This window comes from Macaca nemestrina, chromosome 1 (assembly GCF_043159975.1).
Source record: "Macaca nemestrina isolate mMacNem1 chromosome 1, mMacNem.hap1, whole genome shotgun sequence".
NCBI lineage: Eukaryota > Metazoa > Chordata > Mammalia > Primates > Cercopithecidae > Macaca > Macaca nemestrina.
Window position 1 is genome coordinate 108,747,907 of NC_092125.1, and position 26,247 is coordinate 108,774,153.

The 26,247-nt window shown below is 53.3% G+C and overlaps 3 protein-coding genes across 23 annotated transcripts in view; 2 read left to right on the forward strand and 1 right to left on the reverse strand.

The window, feature by feature from the left end:
- LOC105497836 (LysM domain containing 1) overlaps positions 1-1,745 on the forward strand; it is a 20,463-nt gene extending 18,718 nt beyond the window's left edge. For 3 of the 5 annotated variants that reach the window (XR_011617278.1, XR_011617263.1, XR_011617262.1), the window contains one exon: positions 1,251-1,435. The gene's annotated coding sequence lies outside the window, so the exon portion shown is untranslated. Of the gene's footprint in view, positions 1-380; positions 1,225-1,250; positions 1,436-1,624 lie in introns of those variants that run through there. The other 2 variants (XR_011617259.1, XR_011617269.1) reach the window with 2 other exon arrangements.
- Positions 1,632-17,390, forward strand: LOC105497838 (semaphorin 6C). 3 transcript variants are annotated; one of them, XM_071085531.1, is made up of 20 exons: positions 1,632-1,768; positions 3,801-3,850; positions 5,585-5,756; positions 8,244-8,358; positions 8,653-8,716; positions 8,874-8,930; positions 9,596-9,697; positions 9,921-10,011; positions 10,222-10,341; positions 10,516-10,604; positions 11,247-11,464; positions 11,747-11,878; positions 12,165-12,317; positions 12,562-12,735; positions 13,019-13,165; positions 13,451-13,528; positions 13,648-13,703; positions 13,875-13,919; positions 14,250-14,345; positions 14,791-15,968. In XM_071085531.1, exons 3-20 carry the CDS (start codon positions 5,639-5,641, stop codon positions 15,822-15,824), a joined length of 2,889 nt encoding a protein of 962 aa, XP_070941632.1. In that variant the 5' UTR covers positions 1,632-1,768; positions 3,801-3,850; positions 5,585-5,638; the 3' UTR covers positions 15,825-15,968. The 3 variants fall into 3 exon arrangements, with proteins under 3 accessions (XP_070941632.1, XP_011767581.2, XP_070941631.1); XM_011769279.3 differs by lacking the exon at positions 14,250-14,345 and having other exon boundaries at positions 14,791-17,390; XM_071085530.1 differs by lacking the exons at positions 1,632-1,768; positions 14,250-14,345 and having other exon boundaries at positions 1,823-3,850; positions 14,791-15,967.
- Positions 17,391-17,536: 146 nt separating this feature from the next.
- Positions 17,537-26,247, reverse strand: part of LOC105497832 (GA binding protein transcription factor subunit beta 2) — a 71,024-nt gene continuing 62,313 nt past the window's right edge. For 13 of the 15 annotated variants that reach the window (XM_011769265.2, XM_024797972.2, XM_011769257.3 and 10 more), the window contains one exon: positions 20,088-20,539. In XM_011769265.2, coding sequence (XP_011767567.1) covers positions 20,381-20,539 — 159 coding nt within the window. In that variant the 3' untranslated portion in view covers positions 20,088-20,380. The other 2 variants (XM_071085768.1, XM_011769262.3) reach the window with 2 other exon arrangements.

Below are 26,247 nucleotides of genomic sequence, written 5' to 3' on the forward strand. Positions count from 1 at the left end.
ACCGCGCCCGGCCTCTCTCAAAATTTCTTTCCAGCCTTTAAAACAACCCCAACTGCTGAACTGCCTTGGGCCCACGATCTCTCCGCAGTTAATCCTGTGTAGATATTGTCCCAGTTTATCTTCTTCTATTGTTTTAGATCTGACTTTACTGAGTTACTGTTCACCTTACTGGTTCACCTGGCCTTAAATCTCTGTCTCTGTCTCTGTCTTCTCTTTCTCTCTCTCTTTCTCTGTGTGTGTGTGCACATGTGTGTGTATGTTTAGGTCTCTTGCGTACTCATTGTGGGGCTTAGCCTAGTTGTCGATGCTCCCCTCCCTGATCACAGTCCAGTTAAGGCTGGCCTAAAAGTGGCAAACCCTTTTCCCCTCCTTTCCTCTAGTCCAGAGTCCAAGATGTGGGTAGAAGTGTTCAGTCAGATAAAACTATCTGAGAATGCCAGTGTCTCCCAGGCCACCCACTTTCCTGGAGAATTTTGAGAATGTCTTTTGTCCCAGCCCCACATAGAGAAGAATCCTACCAGGCAATACCAAGGTACCAAGCAATCCTGTCTGTAGTAGCTTTATTCTTCCTCCTCACTGACATTCCCAGGGGCTTTATGAAGGGTGGGGAGGGAGAAGGGGCAGTTCTGCTGTTTGGAGGGATGTCAGGGTCCTCTGAGGAAAGGTGGGACATATATCTGGGGGCAGTAAGGCTGTGTGGGTTACTGTCTCAGGTCTTAGAGTTGCTACTCTGTCTGTGTCTTTCTCTGAGTCAATTAGTCTTGATTTCCACATCTGTTTTGGCTTCAGCCTCTCTCACCTGCCCTCTTCCATTACCCAACAGCCTGACTGCTAGCTAGTTCTTGCCATAGTGGCCCAAACTCATGCTGCTTTGTAGAGGTGGGAGGGGAGGAGATCATGGAAACAAGGGAAACCTCCTGCTGACACCTTCCTTTCCTTTCCCAGGCCTCCAGCCCCCACGCGCATGCTAGGCCTCCTTATCAGGGTCAGGACGAACGAGAGGAGGCCTACGGGGAGAAATAAGGAGAAAGAGGGAAAAAGCATTGAGAGGAGCAACGGAGAGTTGGGGGCAGAGTCAGGGAGATGCGGGAGGCTCCCTCGGGAGCAGGGTCGCCCAAACCGTATAGGAGGGGAAGGGAGGACGGATCGCGCAGGCTCTGACAGCCCAGCCCAGCCCCGTCAAGGCTCCCAGGTTTCCTGTCTCTTTCTCCTCCCAGCTCCTCTTCCTCTCTTGTGAAATTTCTCCCCAGAGCCTCTCCTGTGCCAGCCGATCTCTGCTTCTGTATGTATTTCTTCCTCTGCCCGGTGTCAGCGACTGTCCGTGGGTCTCTCCATCTCGCGTCTGTCTCTGGTCTCCAGTTCAGCCTCCCGGCCTGGCCCTCTTGGTGGACGGTGCTCCTGGCGCCCCTCCCCGGGCGGCACTATTGGCGGAGAGGTGACGAGAAGGCGGTGTCTAGCCGCCCTCCAAGGGCAGGATTAGTCGCCGCGACCCAAAGGCGGGCAGGAGGTGGGCCCGGCTGGGAGGCGGGCGGGGCCGCTGGGGCCGAGCCCAGAGCTCCGGGCGGTCGCATTGTTTTCCTCCGCGGATCCGCGGCTGGACTCGGACCCAGGGCTCTCCCGACAGCGCCCTGGACCCCAAATTCGAGCACCATCCAATTCGGACGCTCATCGCATCTCGCCTGAGCACAACCACGGATTGCGAACTCAGCGCAGCGCGTGGCCGCTTGCCGTCCGCGGCGATCTCCATCTCGCTGACCCGAATCCTGGAGCAAGTACCCGGGGCAGGGAAGGGGCTGCGGGGAGGCGGGGAGGGAGCAGGAGGGCGCGGCCGGCGGGGGCCAAGCTTCTGAAGCGCCAGGGGACCAGGGAGGGTGTCGGCGCCCGGTGTGCCTGGCTGACGGAGAGGGTCAACGAAATTGGGGTGCAGGGAAGAAGGAGGCACGGTAGCCGAGTCCCGTAACTGTACTGGTGGGAGCAGAGTCTGGGCACCTCATTCAACTGGGCTTTCTTCAAGTCGCATCCCGCTGGATTGGGAAGCGCGAAAAGGGATTATTTGAGGCGCGCACCGTAGAGAGGGTGGAAAATCTGGCCCCTTGCTTTCCCGGCAGGGAAACTAGGGATCTGAGACCCGCGGAGAACTAGACCCTCCTGACGTCCCTGAAGGGATGGGAAGAGGGACGCATCGTTCTGGACTTTGTGTCACGGGTGCTCCTCTGTCCTTGTGCAAGCCGGAATCTGAGCACCCTCTGAAGGGTTGGCTCGTGCAAAGAGGCGGCAAATGGGGTCCCCGAGCAACCTCGGTCCCAGCGCCTATCTCCTTCCTTCAGCCCGCTCGGCCCGGGGCTTTGTTAGACTGAGGTCTCCCAAGGAGGATATCCGAGCTGGCAACTGCCTCCTAAGCCCACGGACCCCACTCAGCGCCGGCCTCAGGCCCGCCCTCGTCGGTTCTCAGCCTCTGGCCCTGTTTCCCTGGCCTGGGAGACCCGCCTCCGCTCCCCAACCCCCGCTCCCATCCCCTCTCCGTCTGCGCCTGCAGGCCCCTCCAGCCCCTCCTCCCGCTAACGTGGCTCTGGGACCCGGTCCCGGCCCAGACTCTGCTACCGGCCCCTCCTTGGAGCCCCGGATCCAGTGAGGGGGAGACACGTCGAGCCCCTGGCCCTAGGCCCACCTCTTTCGAGGCTCTAGACACCTGGATTGTCCTGGTTGGGGGTTGGGTGGGAAGGAGGGTAGGTGCTGAGTGTGGGGCTAAGGGCTAAGAGTGGGGGAAATGGCTTGGAGAAAGGAAGGCTCCGGTTCCACAGGCTCCTTGGCGCGACCCTGCTCCCTCTGAGGAAGGTGGACTGGGGCGGGCGACCAGCCCAAAGGCTTCCTGCTATTGTCCCCAGCCCAGTCTCCCCTTCTCCATCCCTTCCACAGCTCTGCTAGACTCTGGCTATGACCCCAACCACTCCCCAGAGGTGGCTTCGGGGCCAGGAGAGAGAAGGGCTGTTTCCTCTTCCCAGCAAGGGGAGGATCTGGAAAGGGGAGAATCAGCCAGGTCTCTCCCATGTGCTTCAGATGGGGGGTGTGAAGCAGCTCGGATTCTTCCAGGGCAGAGTGATCTTTTCTCCAGGCCAGGAGTTGAGGAGCTGACCAGATGCTGCTCCCCAAAAACAGCTACAAGAAGCCCTCTTAAAGATGTATCATAGTTGAGTCTAGAGGGCCAATGCAAAGGCCAGCCAAGCGTTTTTAGAGGCTGGACTAATCCAGCCTAAAGTGGGGTGTGAGAGTGTGTGTGTGTGTGTGTGTGTGTGTGTGTGTGTGTGTGTGTGTGTAGAGTGGGTGGAAGGGAGGCACAGCCTGCTCTCTCAGGGAGGAAGGAAAGGGCCGAGGGTGCTTGCTATCAGATCATTTTGCCTGGAAATGAAGAGCATGTAAATGAGATGCAAATTAGCCTCTATTGTCCCTAGCTAAGGCGCTTTTGCTAAGAAGGCTGTTGGATTCTGAGGGTTTTAACATGGGAGTGGTCGCCATGCCCGACAAACTCTCCCAGTGACCCCCTTTGCCAAGGCTAGCCCTGTAGTTCTAGGAGTTTTTAGAAAGGGGCCATCCCCTTCCCCTACATCTCTGGGCATGAAGCTACCAGCACCTTTGTAACCAAACTATTAAGAAGTGTCATCAGGTTCCTCCCATTTTCAAGGCAGCACCTCCCCTACCCAAGCCTCAGCAGACTTTTCTTGAATTTTTATATTTACTTGTAAGGGATGTGGTAAGGGGAGTGTAACACAGTCTCTTCCCTCCTTTGTCCTGTCTTCCATCAGGTCAGAGGTTTCCTATCCCACTCAAGCCCCCAAAGGAGTCACCACCCCAGGTAAGGAAAGGGCAGCAGCTCCTGAGGGCACGGGGTGGAAGCAGGCATGAGCAGGGAGCAAGAAGAGGGGCCGGCTCTTCTCCCCACTTGCCAGAGACCAAAGTTGTTTCCAGGGTGAAGATACCAGTTGCTCAGGGCAACTTGGAGGCAGGGGGGTGGTGGGAAGAGCAGGTTGGGGAGGATGAGAGACAAGCTATGTCCCTTTCTCTTCCTTTCTTTTCCCCTGGGAACAACAGTATCCGGAAACATGTCAGGGGAGGGAGGAAGGCCCAGCCTTTCAACACCAGAGGGTCGTTAGCTAGCTGCTACTCTGCCCCTGGGGAAGGGGGGGTCATCATTAGGTGTTCCTACTCTCTTCCCTCCTCCAGCTCTCTTGGGACCCCACCTGACGTCAGCCTCCCCACCAGTGATGCTGGATTGGGAGTGGGGGCACACTTGGGTCCTGGCTCCAAGAGTAGAATTACTGGGGAGATGGAAGGGTGCTTGGCATGGAAGCTTAGGGTCTGTTCTAGGGGACACGGTGGGATGGGCAACTAAGGATTGGTGAAGGATAGTTATCTGTTCACAAAAGAGAGGATTCTCACCCTTCTTGACCTGATTTTTGGAACCAACCAAGCCCCTCACTTCAATTTTAGGGGAAAGCAGGAAGCTGGTATATACCTCCTACTGTGGGCCCCAGACAGGGTCATTTGGCTGAGGGAGGCTGATGGGTGGAAGACCTGTCTCACCATCTCTTCCACCATATCCATCTTTTCCTGGACTTTGGGCTACAATTACCTGCCTGTCACTGAATTATTTATATTTTAATTTCAGAGGCAGCGGATGAGGGAAGGAAGGGAAAGAGGGGCACGTTTAGCCATTTTGCTTCACTAGTCCCTTGTACCCCTGGTTTCTCACAGGGGGTGGGTCTGCTCTTCCCCACTCAAGTACATGCACTGGTTCTTAGGAGCCAGGGAAGGAGCAGGGGGCTAGAGAGCCTGGAGGGGGTGGCACAGTGGTCGGGCAGACAGCTGCAGCCAGAGCTAAATTTAGCCTCTGATCTGGCTTTGATGCACATTCATTTTTGGTGAAGACAGTCCCCCCCACCAACTCTCCTCCCTACTCAGTTTCTTCCCTAGCAGTGGAAAGGGCCCCCGGACCATAAGCTTAGACCAGGACAGTGACCTCTAGGCTGCTTCCCCCAACTCTGTCTTCCTCAACTCTCGAAAGGACAGTGGCAGCCACACAGCTGCCCCCGGCTAGGCGCAGTGCCTGCATTGCTCCCAGAGTGCCGTGGGGTGTCTGGGAGGGAGGGGGAGTCAGACACGGTGCCCTCTTCCTCCTCCCAGTGCCAAGGAGTCACTATTTATAATTTTAAGGCTTCAGTCTCTAATTATAGCTGAGAAGGGGTTAGCAAGAGGGGGGTCAGGAGGTGTCACCTACTGAATGTCCCAGACCCAGTCAGGAGAGAAGAGGAAAAGCTGAGTGAGAAGGCTGAGGGGGGGCCGGGTGTGTCCTGTCCTTACCTGGGGTCATGCATGCAGGCCTCACAGCAGCCAGTTCGGGCCAGTTGGAGAGGGAAGGACCTTGAGTGACAATGACAGCTGGCTGGGACTGGGGCAGTGCTGGAGACAGGGTTCTTTTCCCCCACCCCACAGGGTCTTCTGGGGATAGACCAGGAGAGGAGCCTGCTGGCTTGCGTCAGGGGAGAGGGAACTTGGCTCCTCCCCCACTTTTCCCTGTCTCCCCTTTCAGGGCCGGCATATGGGTGAGGGGGCACCCCCTGGGGCCTGAGCTGCCCCGCACAGGATGCCCCGTGCCCCCCACTTCATGCCCTTGCTGCTGCTGCTGCTGCTGCTCTCACTTTCCCATACTCAGGCCGCCTTTCCCCAGGACCCCCTCCCTCTGTTGATTTCTGACCTTCAAGGTGAGTGCCCAGTACCTACCTTGCCCCATCTCTGTGAACAATTAGAGACTGAGACCCCCTGTGTGGGAGGCAAGATGCAGGAAGGCTCCCAGCCTCAAGGAAGCTGACAGCCAGACCAGCAAAAGGAAGCAAACAGGTAGAGTGAGCTGACACCTCCTGCCAGCTGCTTCTCATTCCTGGGCCTGGTTTCTTCACTTACAGGCAGCATCGTGTGGACGTTAAGAACGTGGACTCTCAGCTAGACCAAACCTTAGCAGGTCTGAATCCCTGCTAAGCTGCTCACTAGCTGTATGACCTTGATTAAGTTACTTAACCTTTCTTTGTCTCAGTCTCCTCAGCTGTAAAATGAATAGTATTCTGAGCCAGTGGTGGGTACTCAGGAGGCTGAGGCAGGAAGATCACTTGAGCCCAGGATGTAGTGCTCTGTGATGGTGCCTGTGATTAGCCACTGCAGTCCAGCCTGGGCAACACAGCCAGAGTCCTCCCACCCCTCAACCCCCTACCCCATCTCTTTAAAAAAAAAAAAAAAAAAGGCAGATTAAAAAAAAAAGTCACCGGGCACGGTGGCTCACGCCTGTAATCCCAGCACTTTGGGAGGCCAAGGTGGGCGGATCACCTGAGGTCAGGAGTTGGAGACCTGCCTGGCTAACATGGTGGAACCCTGTTTCTACTAAAAATATAAAAAATTAGGCTGGGCGCGGTGGCTCAAGCCTGTAATCCCAGCACTTTGGGAGGCCGAGACGGGCGGATCACGAGGTCGGGAGATCGAGACCATCCTGGCTAACATGGTGAAACCCCGTCTCTACTAAAAAATACAAAAAACTAGCCGGGCGAGGTGGCGGGCGCCTGTAGTCCCAGCTACTGGGGAGGCTGAGGCAGGAGAATGGCGGGAACCCGGGAGGCGGAGCTTGCAGTGAGCTGAGATCAGGCCACTGCACTCCAGCCTGGGCGGCAGAGCGAGACTCCGTCTCAAAAAAAAAAAAAAAAAAAAATTAGCTGGGCTTGGTGGCATGCGCCTGTAACCCCAGCTACTTGGGAGGCTAAGGTGGGAGAACTGCTTGAACCCAGGAGGCGGAGGTTGCAGTGAGCCGAGATTGCACCATTGCACTCCAGTTTGGGCAACGAGAGTGAAGCTCCATCTCAAAAAACAAAAAACAAAACAGTCTTCTACCTCATGGAATTATTTAGGGATTAAATGAGGTTATACATGTAAAGTGCTGAGAACACGGTATGGCACAAATAAATGCTTTATATGTGTTTGCTGTTATTCTTAGCTACATAGAGAAGGCCTAATACTAGTTCAGTGGTTCCCAACACCTCTTACCCACCTCTCTACCACTGGTACCACCAATAAGCCCACCATGATAGAAAGCATAAACCCACTTTTTCTGAGAAGAACCTTTATCTATTTGCAGTTCCTGTTATATTCGTAGGATTTAGAGTAATTTTAAAGATGGAGGAACTGCAGTTGGGTTACTGGGAGTAATTGTTGAGGGATATATAAGAATAGCAAACACTCCTATGTACTAGAAGCAGCTCCAAGCACATTATAAATTTTTTTTTTTTTTTTGAGATGGAGTCTTGCACTGTTGCCCAGGCTGGAGTGCAGCGGCGCGATCTCGGCTCCCTGCAAGCTCTGCCTCCTGGGTTCATGCCATTCTCCTCCCTCAGCCTGCCAAGTAGGTAGGAGTATAGGCACCCGCCATCATGCCCGGCTAATTTTTTGAACTTTTGGTAGAGACGGGGTTTTACCGTGTTAGCCAGGATGGTCTCGATCTCCTGACCTTGTGATCCACCTGCCTTGGCCTCCCAAAGTGCTGGGATTACAGGTGTGAGCCACCGCGCCCGGCCAAGCACATTGTAAATGTTAAATCATTTATCCCTGAACTCTGGCTATCCTTTGACCACTGATGACTGTGATTTCCACCATGATCAGGCCAGGTGGATGCTGGAGGTGAGGTGGTCAGAGGAGGCAGAAACCTTGGAGGGCTGAGGTGGCCTGTGAAGAGCCTTGAGGGGAGGGTGCAGAGGGCTGGGAGAAACGGAAACGGAGTGAATAAATGCTCCAGTGGGACAGTGCACAAGGTGGGAGTGAAAGGAAATTGCTAGCCGTAAGGCAGTTCCAAGAAGGGACTAGGCTCAACTCTGGAGGCAGACAGACCTGGATCTGAATCCTGATATTGCCACTTCCCAGCTAAATGAGCAAATTCCTAAATGACTTCTAGCCTCAGGCTCCTCATCTGTAAAATGGGGCCAAAGCTACCTCATAGACCATGTATTAAATGAGACAATGCATGTGAAGTGCTAACACTGTGTTTGGCAGAGGTTAAGTACTCAGTGTTATTGGTATTAAGGATAGCTTTTGGGCACTCTAACCTCACACATCCACTGTGTCCGCTGCTGGGTTTCATCTGGTTGGAGAGGGTGTTGGGGAAGTTTGTGGTATCCTGGCTGGCCCTCAGCACCCTACCTCTCTGTGTCCTCTAGGTTCTTCCCCATTATCCTGGTTTCGGGGCCTGGAGGATGATGCTGTGGCTGCAGAACTTGGGCTGGACTTTCAGAGATTCCTGACCTTGAACCGGACCTTGCTAGTGGCTGCCCGGTAAACTGGCCGTGGCACAGTTGTGGGGCAGACATGCATGCTCCTGGGCAGACATGGGACCTGCATGGCCACTGCAGCATCTTGCAGGGGACACATGCAGGTGCACAAGCCACGGGGTGTGGACATGCTTGGACCCAGAGCACAAATGCCAAGTCATGGAGGAAGTGGGGAGGGGAGGGACAGAAGGTCTGCACTGTTTGTCCCTGAACAGCTGACTGTGGGTAAGGTGGGGGCTAAGGAGCTCAGCTGGGGTGCCTTGACTAGGCTCTGATCCCTCTTTACCTACCCCTTCAGGGATCACGTTTTCTCCTTCGATCTTCAAGCCCAAGAAGAAGGGGAGGGGCTGGTGCCCAACAAGGTGAGGGGCTGTGTGGGAAGAGGTGCAGACATGGAGATGAGGCTGGGAAAGGTCTAATGGGGGTCAGGTGGGTGGGAAGAAGAATCCAAAAGGAACCATAATGTGAGGAGGGAACCCAGTTGCCCCCTGATTTTCCATCTTCAACTTCTCCCTTTAGTATCTAACATGGAGAAGCCAAGATGTGGAGAACTGTGCTGTACGGGGAAAGCTGACGGTAAGGAGTGAGACGAGAATGTGGAGGGAAGGAGAGGATTACTCTGCCCCCAGTCCCTGTCCAACTGGTCCTCTACTATGCCGAATTTCCTTCACACTTTTTCCATCCCAGGCCACAGGAGAAAATAGAAAGGAAAGAGAATTCCCGATTTTCAGTTTCTCTTTCATGCCTCACAGAAAAGTGAGGCTCCTCAGAGAGGCCAAAGGATTTGCCTAAGGCCAGAGGGCCAGCAAACAGCTTACTTGGGACTTTATCTCGCATTGCTCTGTTGCCCTCAAGAGGAGTAGCCCACCTTTCTTTCTTTTTTTTTTTTTTTTTTGCCCAGGCTGGAGTGCAATGGCACGATCTTGATCTTGGCTCACTGCAACCTCCGCCTCCATGGTTCAAGTGATTCTCCTGCCTCAGCCTCCCAAGTAGCTGGGATTACAGGCGCACATTGCCACGCCTGGCTAATTTTTTGTATTTTAGTAGAAACGAGGTTTCACCATGTTGCCCAGGCTGGTCTTGAACTCCTGAGCTCAGGCAATCTGCCCACCTTGGCCTCCCAAAGTGCTAGGATTACAGGCATGAGCCACCACGCCCACCCTGTAAGCCCACCTTTCTATTACCTCCTGGTCTCAGTCCCAGGACCCTCTGTCCCTGACCTAGAATTTTGGGTTCTCTAGGACGAGTGCTACAACTATATTCGTGTTCTTGTTCCCTGGGACTCCCAGACGCTCCTTGCCTGTGGAACGAACTCATTCAGTCCTGTGTGCCGCAGCTATGGGGTACAAAAGACAGGGTGGGGGTTAGGATGGGAGTTGGGGGGACCCCAAGATGGGCAATTGGTTTGATGGGAAAGGACCAGGAACTGGGGTAGGGGAATGGGAGTGCCCAGAATTCAAGGGTCCAGAGGGGCTGGGGAGGAGGCAATGGGACGGGAGGGAATAGGCTGTGGAGCCAGACTCCAAGACCCTGAAGGTTCTAGGCATCTGCTCCCTCTGTCCCCAGATAACTTCGCTGCAGCAGGAGGGTGAGGAACTGAGTGGACAGGCTCGATGCCCCTTTGATGCCACCCAGTCCAACGTGGCCATCTTTGCAGGTGTGCAGCCGGGCATGAGAGAACAAAGCATGTGGCTGGAGGGAGCTCCTGCCTCAGCTCCTCTCCCAGTGGGTCTTTCCCCCATTCCCCTGAGTGGAGGGTTGAGGTAGGGGCCAGGGCCAGGCCTAGGTAGGGGTGCGGGAGGCCCAAGAAGAGGCAGGATACAGATCCCTAAGCCCTCCCCTGACCCCACTCCATCCATCCCTCCAGAGGGCAGCCTGTACTCAGCCACAGCTGCGGATTTCCAGGCCAGTGATGCTGTAGTTTACAGAAGCCTTGGGCCCCAGCCCCCACTCCGCTCCGCCAAGTACGACTCCAAGTGGCTCCGAGGTCAGGGCGGGCCTGGGGAAAGGAGACTGTTCCTGGGAGGGAGGACTGTGGTGGGGAGCAGGCAGATGGTGTGGTAATGTGTACGTATGCAATGGGGAGAGCGATGTGGGGCCAGGAGCTTCTGAGCAGGTACAGATACTTTTCTATACCCTTTCCTGTCATTCCCCATCTTAGAGCCACACTTTGTCCATGCCTTGGAGCATGGAGACCATGTCTACTTCTTCTTCCGCGAGGTCTCTGTGGAGGATGCTCGGCTGGGGAGGGTAAGGAGGTGGGCATCAGGGTGGGTAGCTGGAGGGTTCTGCTGGATCCTGAGGAGCCAGTCTGAGTGGGAAGAGAGCTCCTGACCATAATCTCCACAAGCAATTCCCTGGACTCTCACCCCTCAACTTGGAATAGCCCTGAGCCATCTGCCCCCACATCCTGCTTGTCCCTCACCCTTGACTCAAATTGTCCTACCGTGCCACACCCATCATTCACTGTGCCCCTCACATTGCTCCCTTGGTGCTTTTTTTTTTTTTTTTTTTTTTTTTTGAGACGGAGTCTCGCTCTGTCGCCCAGGCTGGAGTGCAGTGGCTTGATCTCAGCTCACTGCAAGCTCCGCCTCCCGGATTCAGGCCATTCTCCTGCCTCAGCCTCCCAAGTAGCTGGGACTACAGGCGCCCGCCACCACACCTGGCTAATTTTTTTGTATTTTTAGTAGAGATGGGGTTTCACTGTGTTAGCCAGGATGGTCTCCATCTCCTGACCTCGTGATCCACCCGCCTCAGTCTCCCAAAGTGTTGGGATTACAGGCGTGAGCCACCGTGCCCGGCCCCTTGGTGCTCTTAACTCACCACACTCCTTGCACACAGCTGGCCCTGTGGGTCTGTCTCACCATTGTCTACTCCACTCTTCTCCCCTAGGTGCAGTTCTCCCGCGTTGCCCGAGTATGTAAACGTGACATGGGCGGCTCGCCTCGGGCCTTGGACCGCCACTGGACATCCTTCCTGAAGCTGCGGCTCAACTGCTCTGTCCCTGGGGACTCTACTTTCTATTTTGATGTTTTACAGGCCTTGACTGGGCCTGTGAACCTGCATGGCCGCTCTGCTCTCTTTGGGGTCTTCACCACCCAGACCAATAGGTTGGTACTAGGCTGACTAGTGTGACCCAATCTGTCCCCTGCCTCATCAGCCTCCAAACTCCCCTTTCACAGCCTACTGATGGGGGCAGTTAAGGGAACCTCTGAGCAAAGCCAGTTTGCTGTGTCGCCCACCATTTTTTCTCCTAGTGTGGCACCCAGTGGCTGCCTCACTGCCTCAGTCTCTACCTCCTAACGTGGTGTGAAGGGTGCCACCACTTCTTCCTGGGGGAAGTTGTGCAGTTCCTTTCAACACCTATCCTGCATCTTTTCTGGCTCCTCCAGCATCCCTGGCTCTGCCGTCTGCGCCTTCTACCTGGATGAGATTGAGCGTGGATTTGAGGGCAAGTTCAAGGAGCAGAGGAGTCTGGATGGGGCCTGGACTCCTGTGTCTGAGGACAGGGTCCCCTCACCCAGGTACCCAGGATGGAAAATGGCTTTTGTGGGGGCATAAGCAAGCAGCGTCTGCCCCCAAGATGGGATTGTGAGGAGTGAGTGAGATGTCTTAAGGCCTCAGGGTGGGGAGCTATAGTGGGGTGGCAGCGGGGCCGAAGAGCTGCGGCAGGGAAGGGAGCAGTGCTGTGAGTGTCGTGTGGAGGGGGAGCAAGGCTTTCCAGTCAGGTTTGGGAGCAGTAGGGGGCACAGAGCTTAACTGAGCTCCAGCTCCCAGTCCCAAGGTAGCCCCTTCCCATTCACCCACCAGACCAGGATCCTGTGCAGGAATAGGGGGAGCTGCCTTGTTCTCCTCTTCTCGAGACCTCCCTGATGATGTCCTGACCTTCATCAAGGCTCACCCGCTGCTGGACCCCGCTGTACCGCCTGCCACCCATCAGCCTCTACTCACTCTCACTAGCAGGTATGGTGCTGAAAAACACTGACCACTGACCCCATTCTCAGCCACCCTCCTCTTTCTTTGACCCAATAAGGTGAACCGCATTGGTGGGAGGAAGAACTTGTGAAAGTAGAAGGGAGAGAGCTAAGAAGGGAACCCTGGGACCTGGGGGAAGGGCACAGGCACAGCTACCAGGACAGCTGGGCTCTCCCTGAAATGCTCAGGCTTCCACTAGACAGGTTCCCTGACCTGAGGCCCTTTCCTCCAGGGCCTTACTGACCCAAGTAGCTGTGGATGGCATGGCTGGTCCCCACAGTAACATCACAGTCATGTTCCTTGGCTCCAACGATGGGACAGTGCTGAAGGTGCTGCCCCCAGGTGGGCGATCCGGGGGACCTGAGCCCATCCTCCTGGAAGAGATTGATGCCTACAGCCCTGCCCGGTGAGGCCTTTGGAGGGGAGGCTCCCTGCAGAGCAGGGATGGGATGGGAGTAGCAGCAGCAGATGTGGGAATAGGTTGGAAACATCAAAAACATTGGCTTTTGCAGGGTGGGAGCTCTGGGTTAGAGAGGCTTGGCGAGAAGACTGGACAGTGTGGTAGGGCAGGGCAGCTCCATGGGTTATGCTCAGTTGCTTGTGCGCCTCCCCCCTTTCTGTTCTTCCACTCACGCAGGGAAAAGGTAGCCTCATCTGTCCATCTCTGGTTCCTTTTGGCCTCACCCTAGGTGCAGTGGGAAGCGGGCAGCCCAAACAGCACGACGGATCATAGGGCTGGAGCTGGACACTGAGGGTCACAGGCTCTTTGTGGCTTTTTCTGGCTGTATTGTCTACCTCCCTCTCAGCCGGTGTGCCCGGCATGGGGCCTGTCAGAGGTGAGAGGGGCCTGAGGCCAGGCCCTGTGTGGGCAAGCTCCCCGGGCCAGCAAGAGCACAGAAACGAAGGTCTTTGGGGTGGCAGAGAAACACAGGGGATGGCTGCGGGGTGTGTAGGTACCTCAAGCATTCTGAAGGTGGGCAGCAACCAGGGTGTGTAGAGACTGAGGTGGACAGGAGAGAATGAGGCTGAGAGACTCCTGTAAGCCAGGGTGGGAAGAGGCAGCAGAATGGAAAGTGACTGGAGTAGAAGGGGATCCAGCCTCACACACCTGTTTTCCCTAGGAGCTGCTTGGCTTCTCAGGACCCATACTGTGGATGGCATAGCTCCAGGGGCTGTGTGGATATCAGGGAACCTGGTGGGTAAGTGACAGGTCCTTGGGCTTCCTGAGCATAAAATTCCCCACCACTAAGAGCTGAGGGCCAGAGTGGGAGATAGGGACAAGGTGCAGAATTCTAGAGCCACTTCGTTTTCCTCCTAGGACTGATGTGGATCAGGCTGGGAACCAGGAATCCATGGAGCATGGTGACTGCCAAGGTAAACAGAAGAGGCGGCTGCGGTTGCCGCCAAAGCTGCACATGGCCATGATGGCCACAGACACCATCCCAGGCTTGGGCTTTTGTCCTTCTCTCCTGTGGCACAGTCACCCCATCAATTCTTCATGAAGCTTCTCCTTCCCCCCATCTTCACCCTCTCCCTTCTTCATAGACGGAGCTACTGGGAGTCAGTCTGGCCCTGGGGATTCTGCTTATGGTGAGTCCTCTTGTCCCAACTTCACCTTCCCTTGCTCAGCCCACGTACCTGAGTGTATGTCCTGTGGTAGCAGCAGAGCAGCATTCTGAATACCCTGGGAGTATCGGAAAAGGGTCGGCATCCTCCAGATACCCAGCATGTAGCTCAGTACTTGGCACACAGTAGGGTACTTTTTGAACAAATAAATCAATGTCCTGCATGATGAGCCCTCCCCCAGGCCCAGAAGAAACTAGAGGCTGGCGTTCCACAGGAGGGAGGAAGGACCCCTGGAAGGGTGTCAGGGGTAGAGATTAGGAGCCTCACTGGCTCTGACCTGGTCTCTGCCACCAGTGCTTCCGGGTCCTGGCCCTTCCCCTGGGACCCCCAGTCCCCCCAGTGATGCCCACCCCCGGCCCCAGTCTTCCACTCTTGGAGCTCACACTCGGGGTAAGAGGGCTACCTGGGAGGGACAGGAGTGAAGTGTGGGGCTGCTGATTCTCGGAGCGTTCTAAGCCCCTCACTGACTGGTGTTTGGTGCTCACTAACGCCTGTTTGGAGCCTCCCCTCCCCAGAATTGGGCATCCCAGCCCCAAGTCCTCCTGCAGGAGCAGTTGTTGGCAGTTGCTCTTGGCATGGCTACAGAGGCCAGAAGTGGGATGGGGAATCCCCAGGCCCAAGCTCTGGCCTGAGTGTGAGGGGTAGTGCGTGGGCTGTATGCTGAGGGGTCAGGGGAGGTGAATCCTGAGGATGGCGAAGGCTGTGGGAGTGAGGCTGAGTAGCAGCGGGAAGGACGATGATGTCAGGCCTGGGAACTGCCGGCGGCGCCTCTGGGCCTAGGTGCCCCGCACCGCCTCCCCTTGGCTGAGCCTCCCTCCTCCCTCTCGGTCGGCAGGCGTGCGGCGGGACCTGCCCCCAGCCTCGGCCTCCCGCTCGGTCCCCATCCCACTCCTCCTGGCCAGTGTGGGCGCAGCTTTTGCCCTGGGCGCCTCAGTCTCTGGCCTCCTGGTCTCCTGTGCTTGTCGCCGCGCCCACCGACGTCGGGGCAAGGACATCGAGACTCCGGGGCTCCCGCGCCCTCTCTCCCTCCGCAGTTTGGCCCGGCTCCACGGTGGGGGCCCAGAGCCCCCGCCGCCGTCCAAGGACGGGGACGCGGTGCAGACGCCGCAGCTCTACACCACCTTCCTGCCGCCTCCGGAGGGCGTGCCCCCGCCGGAGCTGACCTGCCTGCCCACCCCCGAGTCCACGCCGGAGCTGCCGGTCAAGCACCTCCGCGCCGCCGGGGACCCCTGGGAGTGGAACCAGAACAGGAACAACGCCAAGGAGGGCCCGGGCCGCTCACGGGGCGGGCACGCGGCGGGCGGGCCTGCGCCCCGAGTGCTGGTGAGGCCGCCGCCGCCCGGCTGTCCCGGGCAGGCCGTGGAAGTCACCACCCTGGAGGAACTGCTGCGCTACCTGCACGGCCCGCAGCCGCCCAAAAAGGGGGCCGAGCCCCCCGCCCCTTTAACCTCGCGGGTGCTCCCGCCGGAGCCCGCCCCCGCCCTCTTGGGCTGTCCCAGCCCCAGGTCCCACGAGTGTGCCCCGCCGCTGAGGCTGGACGTGCCCCCCGAGGGCAGGTGCGCCTCTGCCCCCGCCCGGCCCGCGCTCTCTGCCCCCGCTCCCCGGCTGGGCGTCGGCGGAGGCCGGAGGTTACCTTTCTCCGGCCACCGGGCTCCCCCTGCCCTGCTCACTCGAGTCCCCTCGGGAGGTCCCTCCAGGTACTCCGGGGGTCCCGGGAGGCACCTCCTGTACCCGGGCCGGCCGGAGGGCTACCGGGGCCGCGCCCTGAAGAGGGTGGACGTCGAGAAGCCCCAGTTGTCCCCGAAGCCTCCCCTCGTCAGGCCCTCCTCCCGCCAGGCCGTCCCGAACGGCGGCCGTTTCAACTTTTAAAGGGAGCAGCCCACAGCCTCCAGCGTGGGGGGCGCCCGAGTCCTCTCGGCCGCGAGCTGGACGCTCTTCAGGACGTCTCACCGCCCCCTCGCCCCGCACCTCCAGCCTTCCCGACTCGCAGAGTCTCCCGTGGCCCCTTTTCGCCTCGGGTTTATTTATTGACTGTCTTTCCCCCTGTCCTCGAGAGAGGAGTGGGAGGTGAGAAGCCCGTCCCCTCAGTGAGCCAGCATTTCGGGGGGAGCTGGCGGACTCCCACTCCCCGCTTTCTTCCAGCCAAGCTGCCTTAACTCGCCCCTCGGGGCTCCCGCAGAGACTGGGCCCCGGGCGGGCCGCGCGCGCTGTGTCCAGAGTCCTCGGGCCTCCCGGGTCTGGGACGTGCCTCTCCTACTGTGTAGGAGCCTCCGCTTCCCAATACAGCCGTGTCCGCAGCCGCTGCCTGACTTTACTCGGGCAGGGGAGGGCGGCAGTCGGTCGGCTCGCTCTGGGCGCCCTCGCCCTCTGCCTTTATCTGGGCCCTGGGCTCTCCCGGGAAAGGGGATGGCTGCGGTCTCGCCGCGGGGGGAGTCTGGAAAGGTTTCCTAAAGGAGACGAGCGAACTAATGGTGTCGAGGTGAGCCAGGGCCCGGGAGACCCCGTAAAGTTTAGTTGGGGCTGGGGAAGGCCCTCGGAGCTCGTTTCTGGATCGAGGTAAGAGGGACTTTCTTAAAGGCCTAGTCTATGGGATGGGGCGGCGGAGGGAATTTTTTGAGAAATAAAATGAAGCTACAGCGTACGTTACTTTGAAGTTCCACATCAGAAAATCTTATCCTGAGGAGAATTTGGCTGGAAGATTTGGGGTCGCATGAGGGGTACGCTGCAAAAAAAAGCAAAGGATTCGGCCCTGTCGGAGGCAAGGGTCTGCCCCCAGCTCTTCCCTAAGGCGAGGACCCCGCGGAGAGCTGGACCGGCGACGAGAGCTCGCGCGGCGTCACACGCACGCTTAGCCACCCCCCAAGAAGCCGCTGCCGCGCTCGAGCTCCGCGCGCTCGGGACCAGGTAGCGTGTGGCTGTCGTGGTGCTCCCTTTGCTCCGGTTGGGACTGGCTGCGGATATCTGTCCATTATCCCCGACACCAATGAGAGGGACGAACAGGACCACCTGCCCCGCCCACCACCCTCGCGCTAACGACGCTTAAGGCCTAACGCAGGCGGCAGCTGGTGCGAATTTTTATTTTTATTTTTTTTGGAGACAGGGTCTTGTTCTGTCACCCAGGCTGGAGTGCAGAGGCCTGATCTCGGCTCACTGCAACCTCCGTCTCCCAGGTTCAAGCATTTCTCCTGCCTCAGCATCCCAAGTAGCAGGGATTTCAGGCATGCATCACCACGTCCGGCTAATTTTTGTATTTTTAGTAGAGACGGGGTTTCATAATGTTGGTCAGGCTGGTCTTGAACTCCTGACCTCGTGATCCGCCCGCCTCGGCCTCCCAAAGTGATGGGATTACAGGCGTCAGCCACCGTGCCCAGCCGAGCTGATGCGAATTTGCAAATGGGGTTTTTCACCCGCACTTGGCTGCAATGTCCGCCCAGTTCGAGCCCCACATTCTCCCGCTGGCGCCGCCTGGGGGCCGAGCCAACCCTTGCTGCTAAGGAAGCCTCACCAGTCCCCTTCCCGTTTGCTACCTAAATGTCCTTGGCGGGAAACTGCTGAGAACAATTTGAGGAATAAGCCTGAAGTTGTTTCTAGTTCCGCGCTTTATTATTTGTGATCATGATTGGTCAAAACTTCGCCCGGAGCCTCCATTTGTTCATCTGAAAAATGGGTTTGAGAAGCTCAAGTACTAGAATGTGAAAACGCTTTCTAAAGGCAACGGCATGGTATCTTGTGAGATAGTAATTTCTTCAGACTAGCGCATAAGCTATTCCTATTCCTAACTTTGCGATCTGTTTTCACTAGGCAATCTCTTTCCCTTTGTATCCTTATACTTTTCATCTATAGATTTTACCCTCAGGGCTTTTTAAAATGCTCTCTGAACATTACTCCCATTTCAGTTAAGCTTGTCTGGCCAAATTTGGTTGTCCTCCAGAGTCTGACCTCTTTTTGCGTGGCGCTTGTTTCACCAGGTTGAAGTGGTCCTTTAGGTCTCAGTTTTTCCCGTATGGGGTGCCTTACTTAAACCAAGGTGCCTCGGGGCCAGTGCTAGTTTCCTAGATACTGGAGGAAAGCAAGCAAGGAAGGAGTAGAGAATCCAGTCACTTGACTTCATTATCCTCTTCAAACCGAGATTTTAAAGCAAGGACAAGGAAAAATTTCAAGGCTGCAGCCTTTCACAGTCCTCTGAGGGACAAAACTCAAATATAGTTCTTGCCTTGAAGGTGGTCACAAACAAAAAGGGTAAATGATCCTAAGGTTTACATATAGACCTAAAAGAGAGATACATACAATGGAAATTTAATCTTGTAATTCTTTGCAGGCAGCAGTAATTTATAGGTTAAAGTCCTGGTTGTAGTTTAATTATAAAGTATGTTCATTTATTAGTATTTATCACTATGGTGACTTCTTTAGCCAAAGAGTATCTAGGCGGGGCGCGGTGGCTCAAGCCTGTAATCCCAGCACTTTGGGAGGCCGAGACGGGCGGATCACGAGGTCAGGAGATCCAGACCATCCTGGCTAACCCGGTGAAACCTAGCAAAAAACTAGCCGGGCGAGGTGGCGGGCGCCTGTAGTCCCAGCTACTCAGGAGACTGAGGCAGGAGAATGGCGTAAACCCGGGAGGCGGAGCTTGCAGTGAGCTGAGATCCGGCCACTGCACTCCAGCCTGGGCGGCAGAGCCAGACTCCGTCTCAAAAAAAAAAAAAAAAAAAAAAAAAAAAAAAAAAAAAAAGAGTATCTAAACTGAACTCTCAGAGCTAACAGAAGTAATCATGTTGCATTGAGAGCAACAGTCCTGGATCTCTACCCGTTGTTTTCTATGTGACCTTGGCAATTCAACCAACCTCTTTGAGGCTGTTTTTTTGGTAAGGAATGGAAAGAACATATGGCAACAGGGATTTGTAAAGTGCCATATGAATATATATATTTAAATGAAGTGCTTTGTGAGAAAATTATTTACCCAAAAGAAAGTAGACTTCCACCAAATATGCAGTTCATTAATACAGATACCTCTCCCTGATAGAGAGTAGTGAATAATAAATTAGGAGGATGAATTCAAATAAATTATCCCTGACAATAGAAGGATAAATATGACCTCAAGAAATCTGCTAATACTTTTTTTTTTTTTTTTTAATCATACTATTAGCTCAGTTTTTGTCTTTAGGAAACTAGAATGTGCCAACAGTAGGATAGAATCATCATCCTCAGGGATTTCTAAGCTGATTTCTCAGAGGCATCCTGGGAGGTTATGGAGAAACCAGGGCCCCAGCAGTCAGAGTCCATCAGTTTGTGTAAGGCTTTGGGGACTTGAAACACAGAAGGTTCCACAGTCACAGTGCTTGAAAATCTGTTCAACATCTTGGGTTCTTTGGGGGCTAAGTCACAAGGGCCTGAGCTATTACTGTCTCTCAGGTTTTTAACTCCTTGATGTCACTGTCCCATCCATGAGAACCACACAGGTATGTGTCACTCTCTGCTACTTAATCCAGCAGTTGACCTTTCAGAACTGTTGGCTCATAAGAATATAAGGTTATATGCCGGGCGCGGTGGCTCAAGCCTGTAATCCCAGCACTTTGGGAGGCCGAGACGGGCGGATCACGAGGTCAGGAGATCGAGACCATCCTGGCTAACACGGTGAAACCCCGTCTCTATTAAAAAAATACAAAAAAACTAGCCGGGCGAGGTGGCGGCGCCTGTAGTCCCAGCTACTCGGGAGGCTGAGGCAGGAGAATGGCGGGAACCCGGGAGGCGGAGCTTGCAGTGAGCTGAGATCCGGCCACTGCACTCCAGCACGGGCGGCAGAGCGAGACTCTGTCTCAAAAAAAAAAAAAAAAAAAAAGTCCCAGCTACTCGGGAGGCTGAGGCAGGAGAATGGCGTAAACCCGGGAGGCGGAGCTTGCAGTGAGCTGAGATCCGGCCACTGCACTCCAGCCTGGGCGACAGAGCCAGACTCAGTCTCAAAAAAAAAAAAAAAAAAAAAAAAAAAAGAATATAAGGTTATATGTATGAGAGTAAGGTTCAAGTACATGGATAAAATATGAAGCCTATAAATCTAAAAGATCACCTACCTTTACCAGGTGTATCGGACAGGGTCTCAACAGGAAACAACATTCTCAAAATAATGAAGGGCTATTTTTAAAGATATGGGCAAAGGATAGATAGGTCAGTAACTGGAGGCTAATAACTGTATTAGGCCTAAAAAGATAAAAGGAGTTATTGGTTTCTAGGTCCTGGAGGGGGAGAGTGCCTTGAGAGAAGCAGTGACTTTTTTTTTTTTCTTTTTTTTTTTGAGATAGAGTCGCAGGCTGGAGTGCAGTGGTGTGATCTCAGCTCACCAAAACTTCTGCCTCCCAGGTTCAAGTGATTTTCGTGCCTCAGCTTCCCGAGTAGCTGAGATTACAGGAGTGAACCACTGCACCTGGCAGATGTCAATACATTGACTTAAGTCTTTTCTCTTTCCCCAGTCTCCTGTCAGGGCTCCCTATTGGCTGAATCCAACTGGATGCCAAAGCACAGGAAGCCCATTGATGTTCATATAGGTCAGTCTCCCAGGACAGAGAACAGCCTACAGAATAGAGGAGTGTAATCTGGAAGGAAAGAAAGAAAACATCCAGCATACCTAGAGATGGAGACCCTATTCATTCCCCACAAGAGAGATTATCTTTTACTCTTCTTGCTCAATTATTGCTGGCCCGAAACTCTATGCAGATACCCCCAAATTAGTTTTGAAGCAAAATTTACTATGGGGAGCTTATAGGAAATGCTGCTTGGATCATATTTTTCTTCTCAGTTTCTTTCATTCTTTTTTTTTCTTTGAGACAGAGTCTTGCTCTGTTGCCCAGGCTGGAGTGCAGTGGCGCCATCTCCACCTCCCGGGTTCAAGCAATTCTCCTGCCTCAGCCTCCCGAGTAGCTGGGATTACAGGGATGTGCCACCATGCCCGGCTGATTTTTGTATTTTCAGTAGAGACGGGGTTTCACCATGTTAGCCAGGCTGGTCTCGAACTCCCAACCTCAGGTGATCCGCCCCAGTTTGGCAGCTGCTTTTTTTTTTTTTTTTTTGAGACGGAGTCTTGCTCTGTCACCCAGGCTGGAGTGCAGTGGCGCAATCTTGGCTCACTGCAAGCTCTGCCTCCTGCCTCAGCCTCTTGAGTAGCTGGGACTACAGGCGCCTGCCACCATGCCCGGTTAATTTTTATATTTTTAGTAGAGACGGGTTTTCACCATGTTAGCCAGGATGGTCTCAATCTCCTGACCTTGTGATCTGCCCGCCTCGGCCTCCCAAAGTGCTGGGATTACAGGCCTGAGCCACTGTGCCTAGCCCTCAGTTTCTTTTTTTTTTTTTTTTTTTTTTTTTTGAGACGGAGTCTCGCTGTGTCGCTCAGGCTGGAGTGCAGTGGCGCGATCTCGGCTCACTGCAAGCTCCGCCTCCCGGGTTCACGCCATTCTCCCGCCTCAGCCTCCGAGTAGCTGGGACTACAGGCGCCCGCCACCACGCCCGGCTAGTTTTTTGTATTTTTAGTAGAGACGGGGTTTCACCGTGTTAGCCAGGATGGTCTCGATCTCCTGACCTCGTGATCCACCCGCCTCAGCCTCCCAAAGTGCTGGGATTACAGGCTTGAGCCACCGCGCCCGGCGCCCTCAGTTTCTTAAATGCAAATCTCAGATGAATTAAGCTGCCCAAGGCTAGTGAATAAAATAGCATTCTGACAAAAGGGAAACCACAGAGGAAAGTACACTAATTAACTCAATGCAGAAATTGTAGTTTTAGAAAGAACAATTTTAGCCTGGGTGCCATGGCTCACGCCTGTAATCCCAACAGTTTGGGAAGCTAAGGCAGGTGGGTCCCTTGAGCTCAGGAGTTCAAGACCAGTCTGGACAACATGGCAAAACCCTATCTCTACCAAAAATACAAAAATTAGCCAGGCATGGTGGTACGCACCTGTAGTCCTAGCTTCTCGGGAGGCTGAGGCAGGAGTGTTGCTTGAGCCCTGGAGGTTGAAGGTCGAGGCTGCAGTGAGTCAAGATCATGCCACTGCACTCCAGCCTGGGCAATAGAGTGAGACCCTGTCTTTAAAAAGAAAAAAAAAAAGGCCAGGTGTGGTGGCTCACGCCTGTAATCCCAGCACTTTGGGAGGCCGAGACAGGCAGATCACAAGGTCAGGTGATCGAGACCATCCTGGCTAACACAGTGAAACCCGGTCTGTACTAAAAATACAAAAAATTACGGCCGGGCGCGGTGGCTCAAGCCTGTAATCCCAGCACTTTGGGAGGCCGAGACGGGCGGATCACGAGGTCAGGAGATCGAGACCATCCTGGCTAACACGGTGAAACCCCGTCTCTACTAAAAAATACAAAAAACTAGCCGGGCGAGGTGGCTGGCGCCTGTAGTCCCAGCTACTCGGGAGGCTGAGGCAGGAGAATAGCGTAAACCCGGGAGGCGGAGCTTGCAGTGAGCTGAGATCCGGCCACTGCACTCCAGTCTGGGCGACAGAGCGAGACTCCGTCTCAAAAAAAAAAAAAAAAAAAAAAAAAAAAAAAATACAAAAAATTAGCCGGGTGTGGTGTTGGGCACCTGTAGTCCCAGCTATTTGGGAGGCTGAGGCAGGAGAATGGCGTGAACCCAGGAGGTAGAGCTTGCAGTGAGCTGAGATTGCGCCACTGCACTCCAGCCTGGGCGACAGAGCGAGACTCTATCTCAAAAAAAAAAAAAAAAAAGGACAATATTTACAAGTGTGTGACTCTGCAAAGTCAACTTATTTTTACAACTATATGATAAGGATAATACCCACCTTGCAAAATGGGTATTTATATGTATATGCAGAGTACTTAGCACATTGCCATACACGTAGCAAAATCTTAAAGCATGGTGGCTATTGTTATTATTTATAATATTGGGCCCTATCCCAAACTTTCCTTTCCTTTACAGCACTACCTTTAAACTTTAGGACTGGTTATAGGAGCAGACTGCAACCCCACACTTTTGTTCAGAAGTCTCCTATAGTCTTAACTTACTCTATTACCTATCAGATGTCTTACACAAGCCTTACATAGTTGTAGTTATCACTAGATTGCTCCCACGTCAGCCTTCACCTGTATTTTTCACCTATTGATCTCCTTGGAGTAGAGGGTTCTTTTTCACAGAGGAAGGAACTCTTAGGATAGTTGCCCTAGTTCATGATTTTTCCCATTATTTAAGAGTATCACCCAGCCGGGCACAGTGGCTCACGCCTGTAATCCCAACACTTTGGGAGGCCAGTGCGGGTGGATCACCTGAGGTCAGGAATTTGAGACCAGCCTGGCCAATATGGTGAAACCCCGTCTCTACTAAACATACAAAAATTAGCTGGGTGTAGTGGTGCATGCCTATAATCCCAGTTACTAGGGAGGGTGAGGCAGGAGAATCACTTGAACCTGGGAGGCAGAGGCTGCAGTGAGCCGAGATTGTGCCACTGCACTCCAGCCTGGGCAGCAGCGTGAGACTCTGTCTCAAAAAAAAAAAAAAAAAAAAAAGTATCACCCATCAGAGAACTCTAGGTTCTTATTTCTCCAGTTCCCCTCAACTTTCCCATCTTGATAATTTCTCTCACCAGGATTTAATTCAACAAGATTTTTAGTGCTTTGGTTCTTAAGGCTCCTCAAGTTCCTGCCTTTTTTTCCATCAGCACAGCCAAGACTATATATATTGCTTAAGTGCCTGCCAGAATTACCTTCTATTAGTTGAATATGTGCACAGGATTTGCTGACTATATGTATTTACCAAAAAGAAATTATCTGCATGTACCCCAGTACATGGTAGGTGACCAATTTCCTAAATATTGACTTTGAGAACTTGCTGAAGATTCCAGTCGCTGAACACAGATGCTTATATGTCCTTAACTTTGGACAGGCTCAAAGCTAATTTTATAAAGAAAGGTGTCCTTCTTGCCAACAAAACAGCTTTTCAGAACTCTGTACACTAGATGGGACACCCATCTTGCTAGTCAAATTGGTTTGTTCACCCCTGGCTATCAATGGGGATTGTGCTACTACCAGACTGACCCTCCTATTTTTAAATATAAATGTGTGCTGATTTTGGATTAAGATAGCAGCAAGCACCCTATTAACCAAGAAAAGCTGAGAAGCTGGCAAAGTAAATCTACTCTTTCCAAGCACTCTTGAGTCTGATGTTTTTCCCCATACATCTCAGCATTGACTTTACTCCCACACAAGGCACATAATCATTTTCTTCAGCTACTTTTCTCCTCCCTTAGTTGTTTGCTTTTAGGGAAGGGAGTGGGGGATGAGAGAAAGAAGGAAAATGTACATTTAACTAGTCAGTCAAAAGCTCTCCTAATTCTCATTTCATTTCTTACCTCAACTTGCTCTGCCTGTCAAGAATACCACGCTGAGAGAGGTGGATAAGGAAAAGGCAGTGGGCATGCATGGGTTAGTAGATCTATACTCCTCCCCCTTCAATTAGCTCAGTTGGACAGGGAAAATGAGCTCTGTGGTTCACCTGTGATCAGAGAATAGATACAAATTTTTGCCCAGGAGATGAAAACAAATTCAATGGCACCCTGAAATGGTCAGCTCTGACATTTTATTGAGAAATATTTTTATTTTAGGCAGGGCGCGGTGGGTCACGCCTGTAATCCCAGCACTTTGGGAGGCCGAGGCGGGCGGATCACAAGGTCAGGAGATCGAGACCACAGTGAAACCCCGTCTCTACTAAAAATACAAAAAATTAGCCGGGCGCGGTGGCGGGCGCCTGTAGTCCCAGCTACTCAGGAGGCTGAGGCAGGAGAATGGCGTAAACCCAGGAGGCAGAGCTTGCAGTGAGCCGAGATCGCGCCACTGCACTCCAGCCTGGGCGACAGAGCGAGACTCCGTCTCAAAAAAAAAAAAAAAAAAAAGGCTGGGCGCGGTGGCTCAAGCCTGTAATCCCAGCACTCTGGGAGGCTGAGGCGGGCGGATCACGAGGTCAGGAGATCGAGACCATCCTGGCTAACACGGTGAAACCCCGTCTCTACTAAAAAAAATACAAAAAACTAGCCGGGCGAGGTGGCGGGCGCCTGTAGTCCCAGCTATTCGGGAGGCTGAGGCAGGAGAATGGCGTAAACCCGGGAGGCGGAGCTTGCAGTGAGCTGAGATCCGGCCACTGCACTCCAGCCCAGGCGACAGAGCGAGACTCCATCTCAAACAAACAAACAAACAAATATTTTTATTTTAAATGATAGTACAAAAACTGTATATATAATATAGATCTGTATAAGTATATATACATACAAATGCTCATACACACATATACACACAAACTTGCTCATCAGAATAAAACCCTATTCTAAATAAAGAAGTATATTTAAGTTTTTCTAAAAATATGCTGTACATAAAGCTGTCAGACAACCTGAAAAACTGAGGACATTGTGAGAATAGTCTGGGCGCATCCCCCCAACAAACACCTGCCCCAGTACACACACAAATGGCCTTGACAGAAGGACAGCACATGGGGCAAAGCCAGGGACAGAGCTGCTACCATCATTGTTGCTATAACAAGATGTCTAAAGCCAACTAGGAAGCACAGGATATAGAAGGTGACCTAGATTAACTTTCAGAAACAAACCACCTCAGAATAAACAAAAAATATGGGGTAGAGAAGGAGGGGAATGGAGAGAGAAAAGACAAGCCCCAAAGATTAGAAATGACCTACTAACTAAATTCGGGTGCCTGGGAAAGCCTCAATGAGAGAGAAACAATAGAATCACTAAAGCAGAAAAGGTAGGGGGAGGGGGGCATAGGGAATCACAATTTCCTGCCACTAACATGCCAACTGCTACTGTAGAGTCTAGGAATGTCACCTCACCCCCTAATACTAAAGAGGCTAAAAAATAAAATAAAAATTTACAAAGGGCAGCATCAGAGACTAAAAAAAAAAAAAAAAAAAAAAAAGGCATAGGAAATAAGAGTACTACTCAGAAGGGGGACATAGTCACCACATAAAATAGAGACAGATGAGAGCCTAGAGTGCATACAGGTGGTCATGACATATAGTCCATTCTGAAGCTCCTTTTCTAGCCATCCAGAGATGGGTCTGCACAAGGAGTAGAGAAGAGGAAGCCTTCTCTAATAAATTAGGACAAAAACTGATTCCCACTCCACATGAAACTTTCAGGAAGAGTTCAGTAAGTGCCTCAAATTTTCCAGCAAACTCTGGAGGTCTGTAATGATAGGAGAGAGCCACACAAGCTTTCTTAAAATGGTCATCATCATACTGGTGAGAAAAAGAAAAAGAGGCTGGGCACGGTGGCTCACACCTG

Excerpts from the sequence above, each read along its gene's own strand:
- LOC105497838 (XM_071085531.1), top strand. The coding sequence starts at position 5,639 with ATGCCCCGTGCCCCCCACTTCATGCCCTTGCTGCTGCTGCTGCTGCTG. Across the intron at positions 8,717-8,873 it reads AGGGGCTGGTGCCCAACAAG|TATCTAACATGGAGAAGCCA; the intron begins GTGAGGGGCTGT and ends TTCTCCCTTTAG. Across the intron at positions 10,012-10,221 it reads CAACGTGGCCATCTTTGCAG|AGGGCAGCCTGTACTCAGCC; the intron begins GTGTGCAGCCGG and ends CCATCCCTCCAG.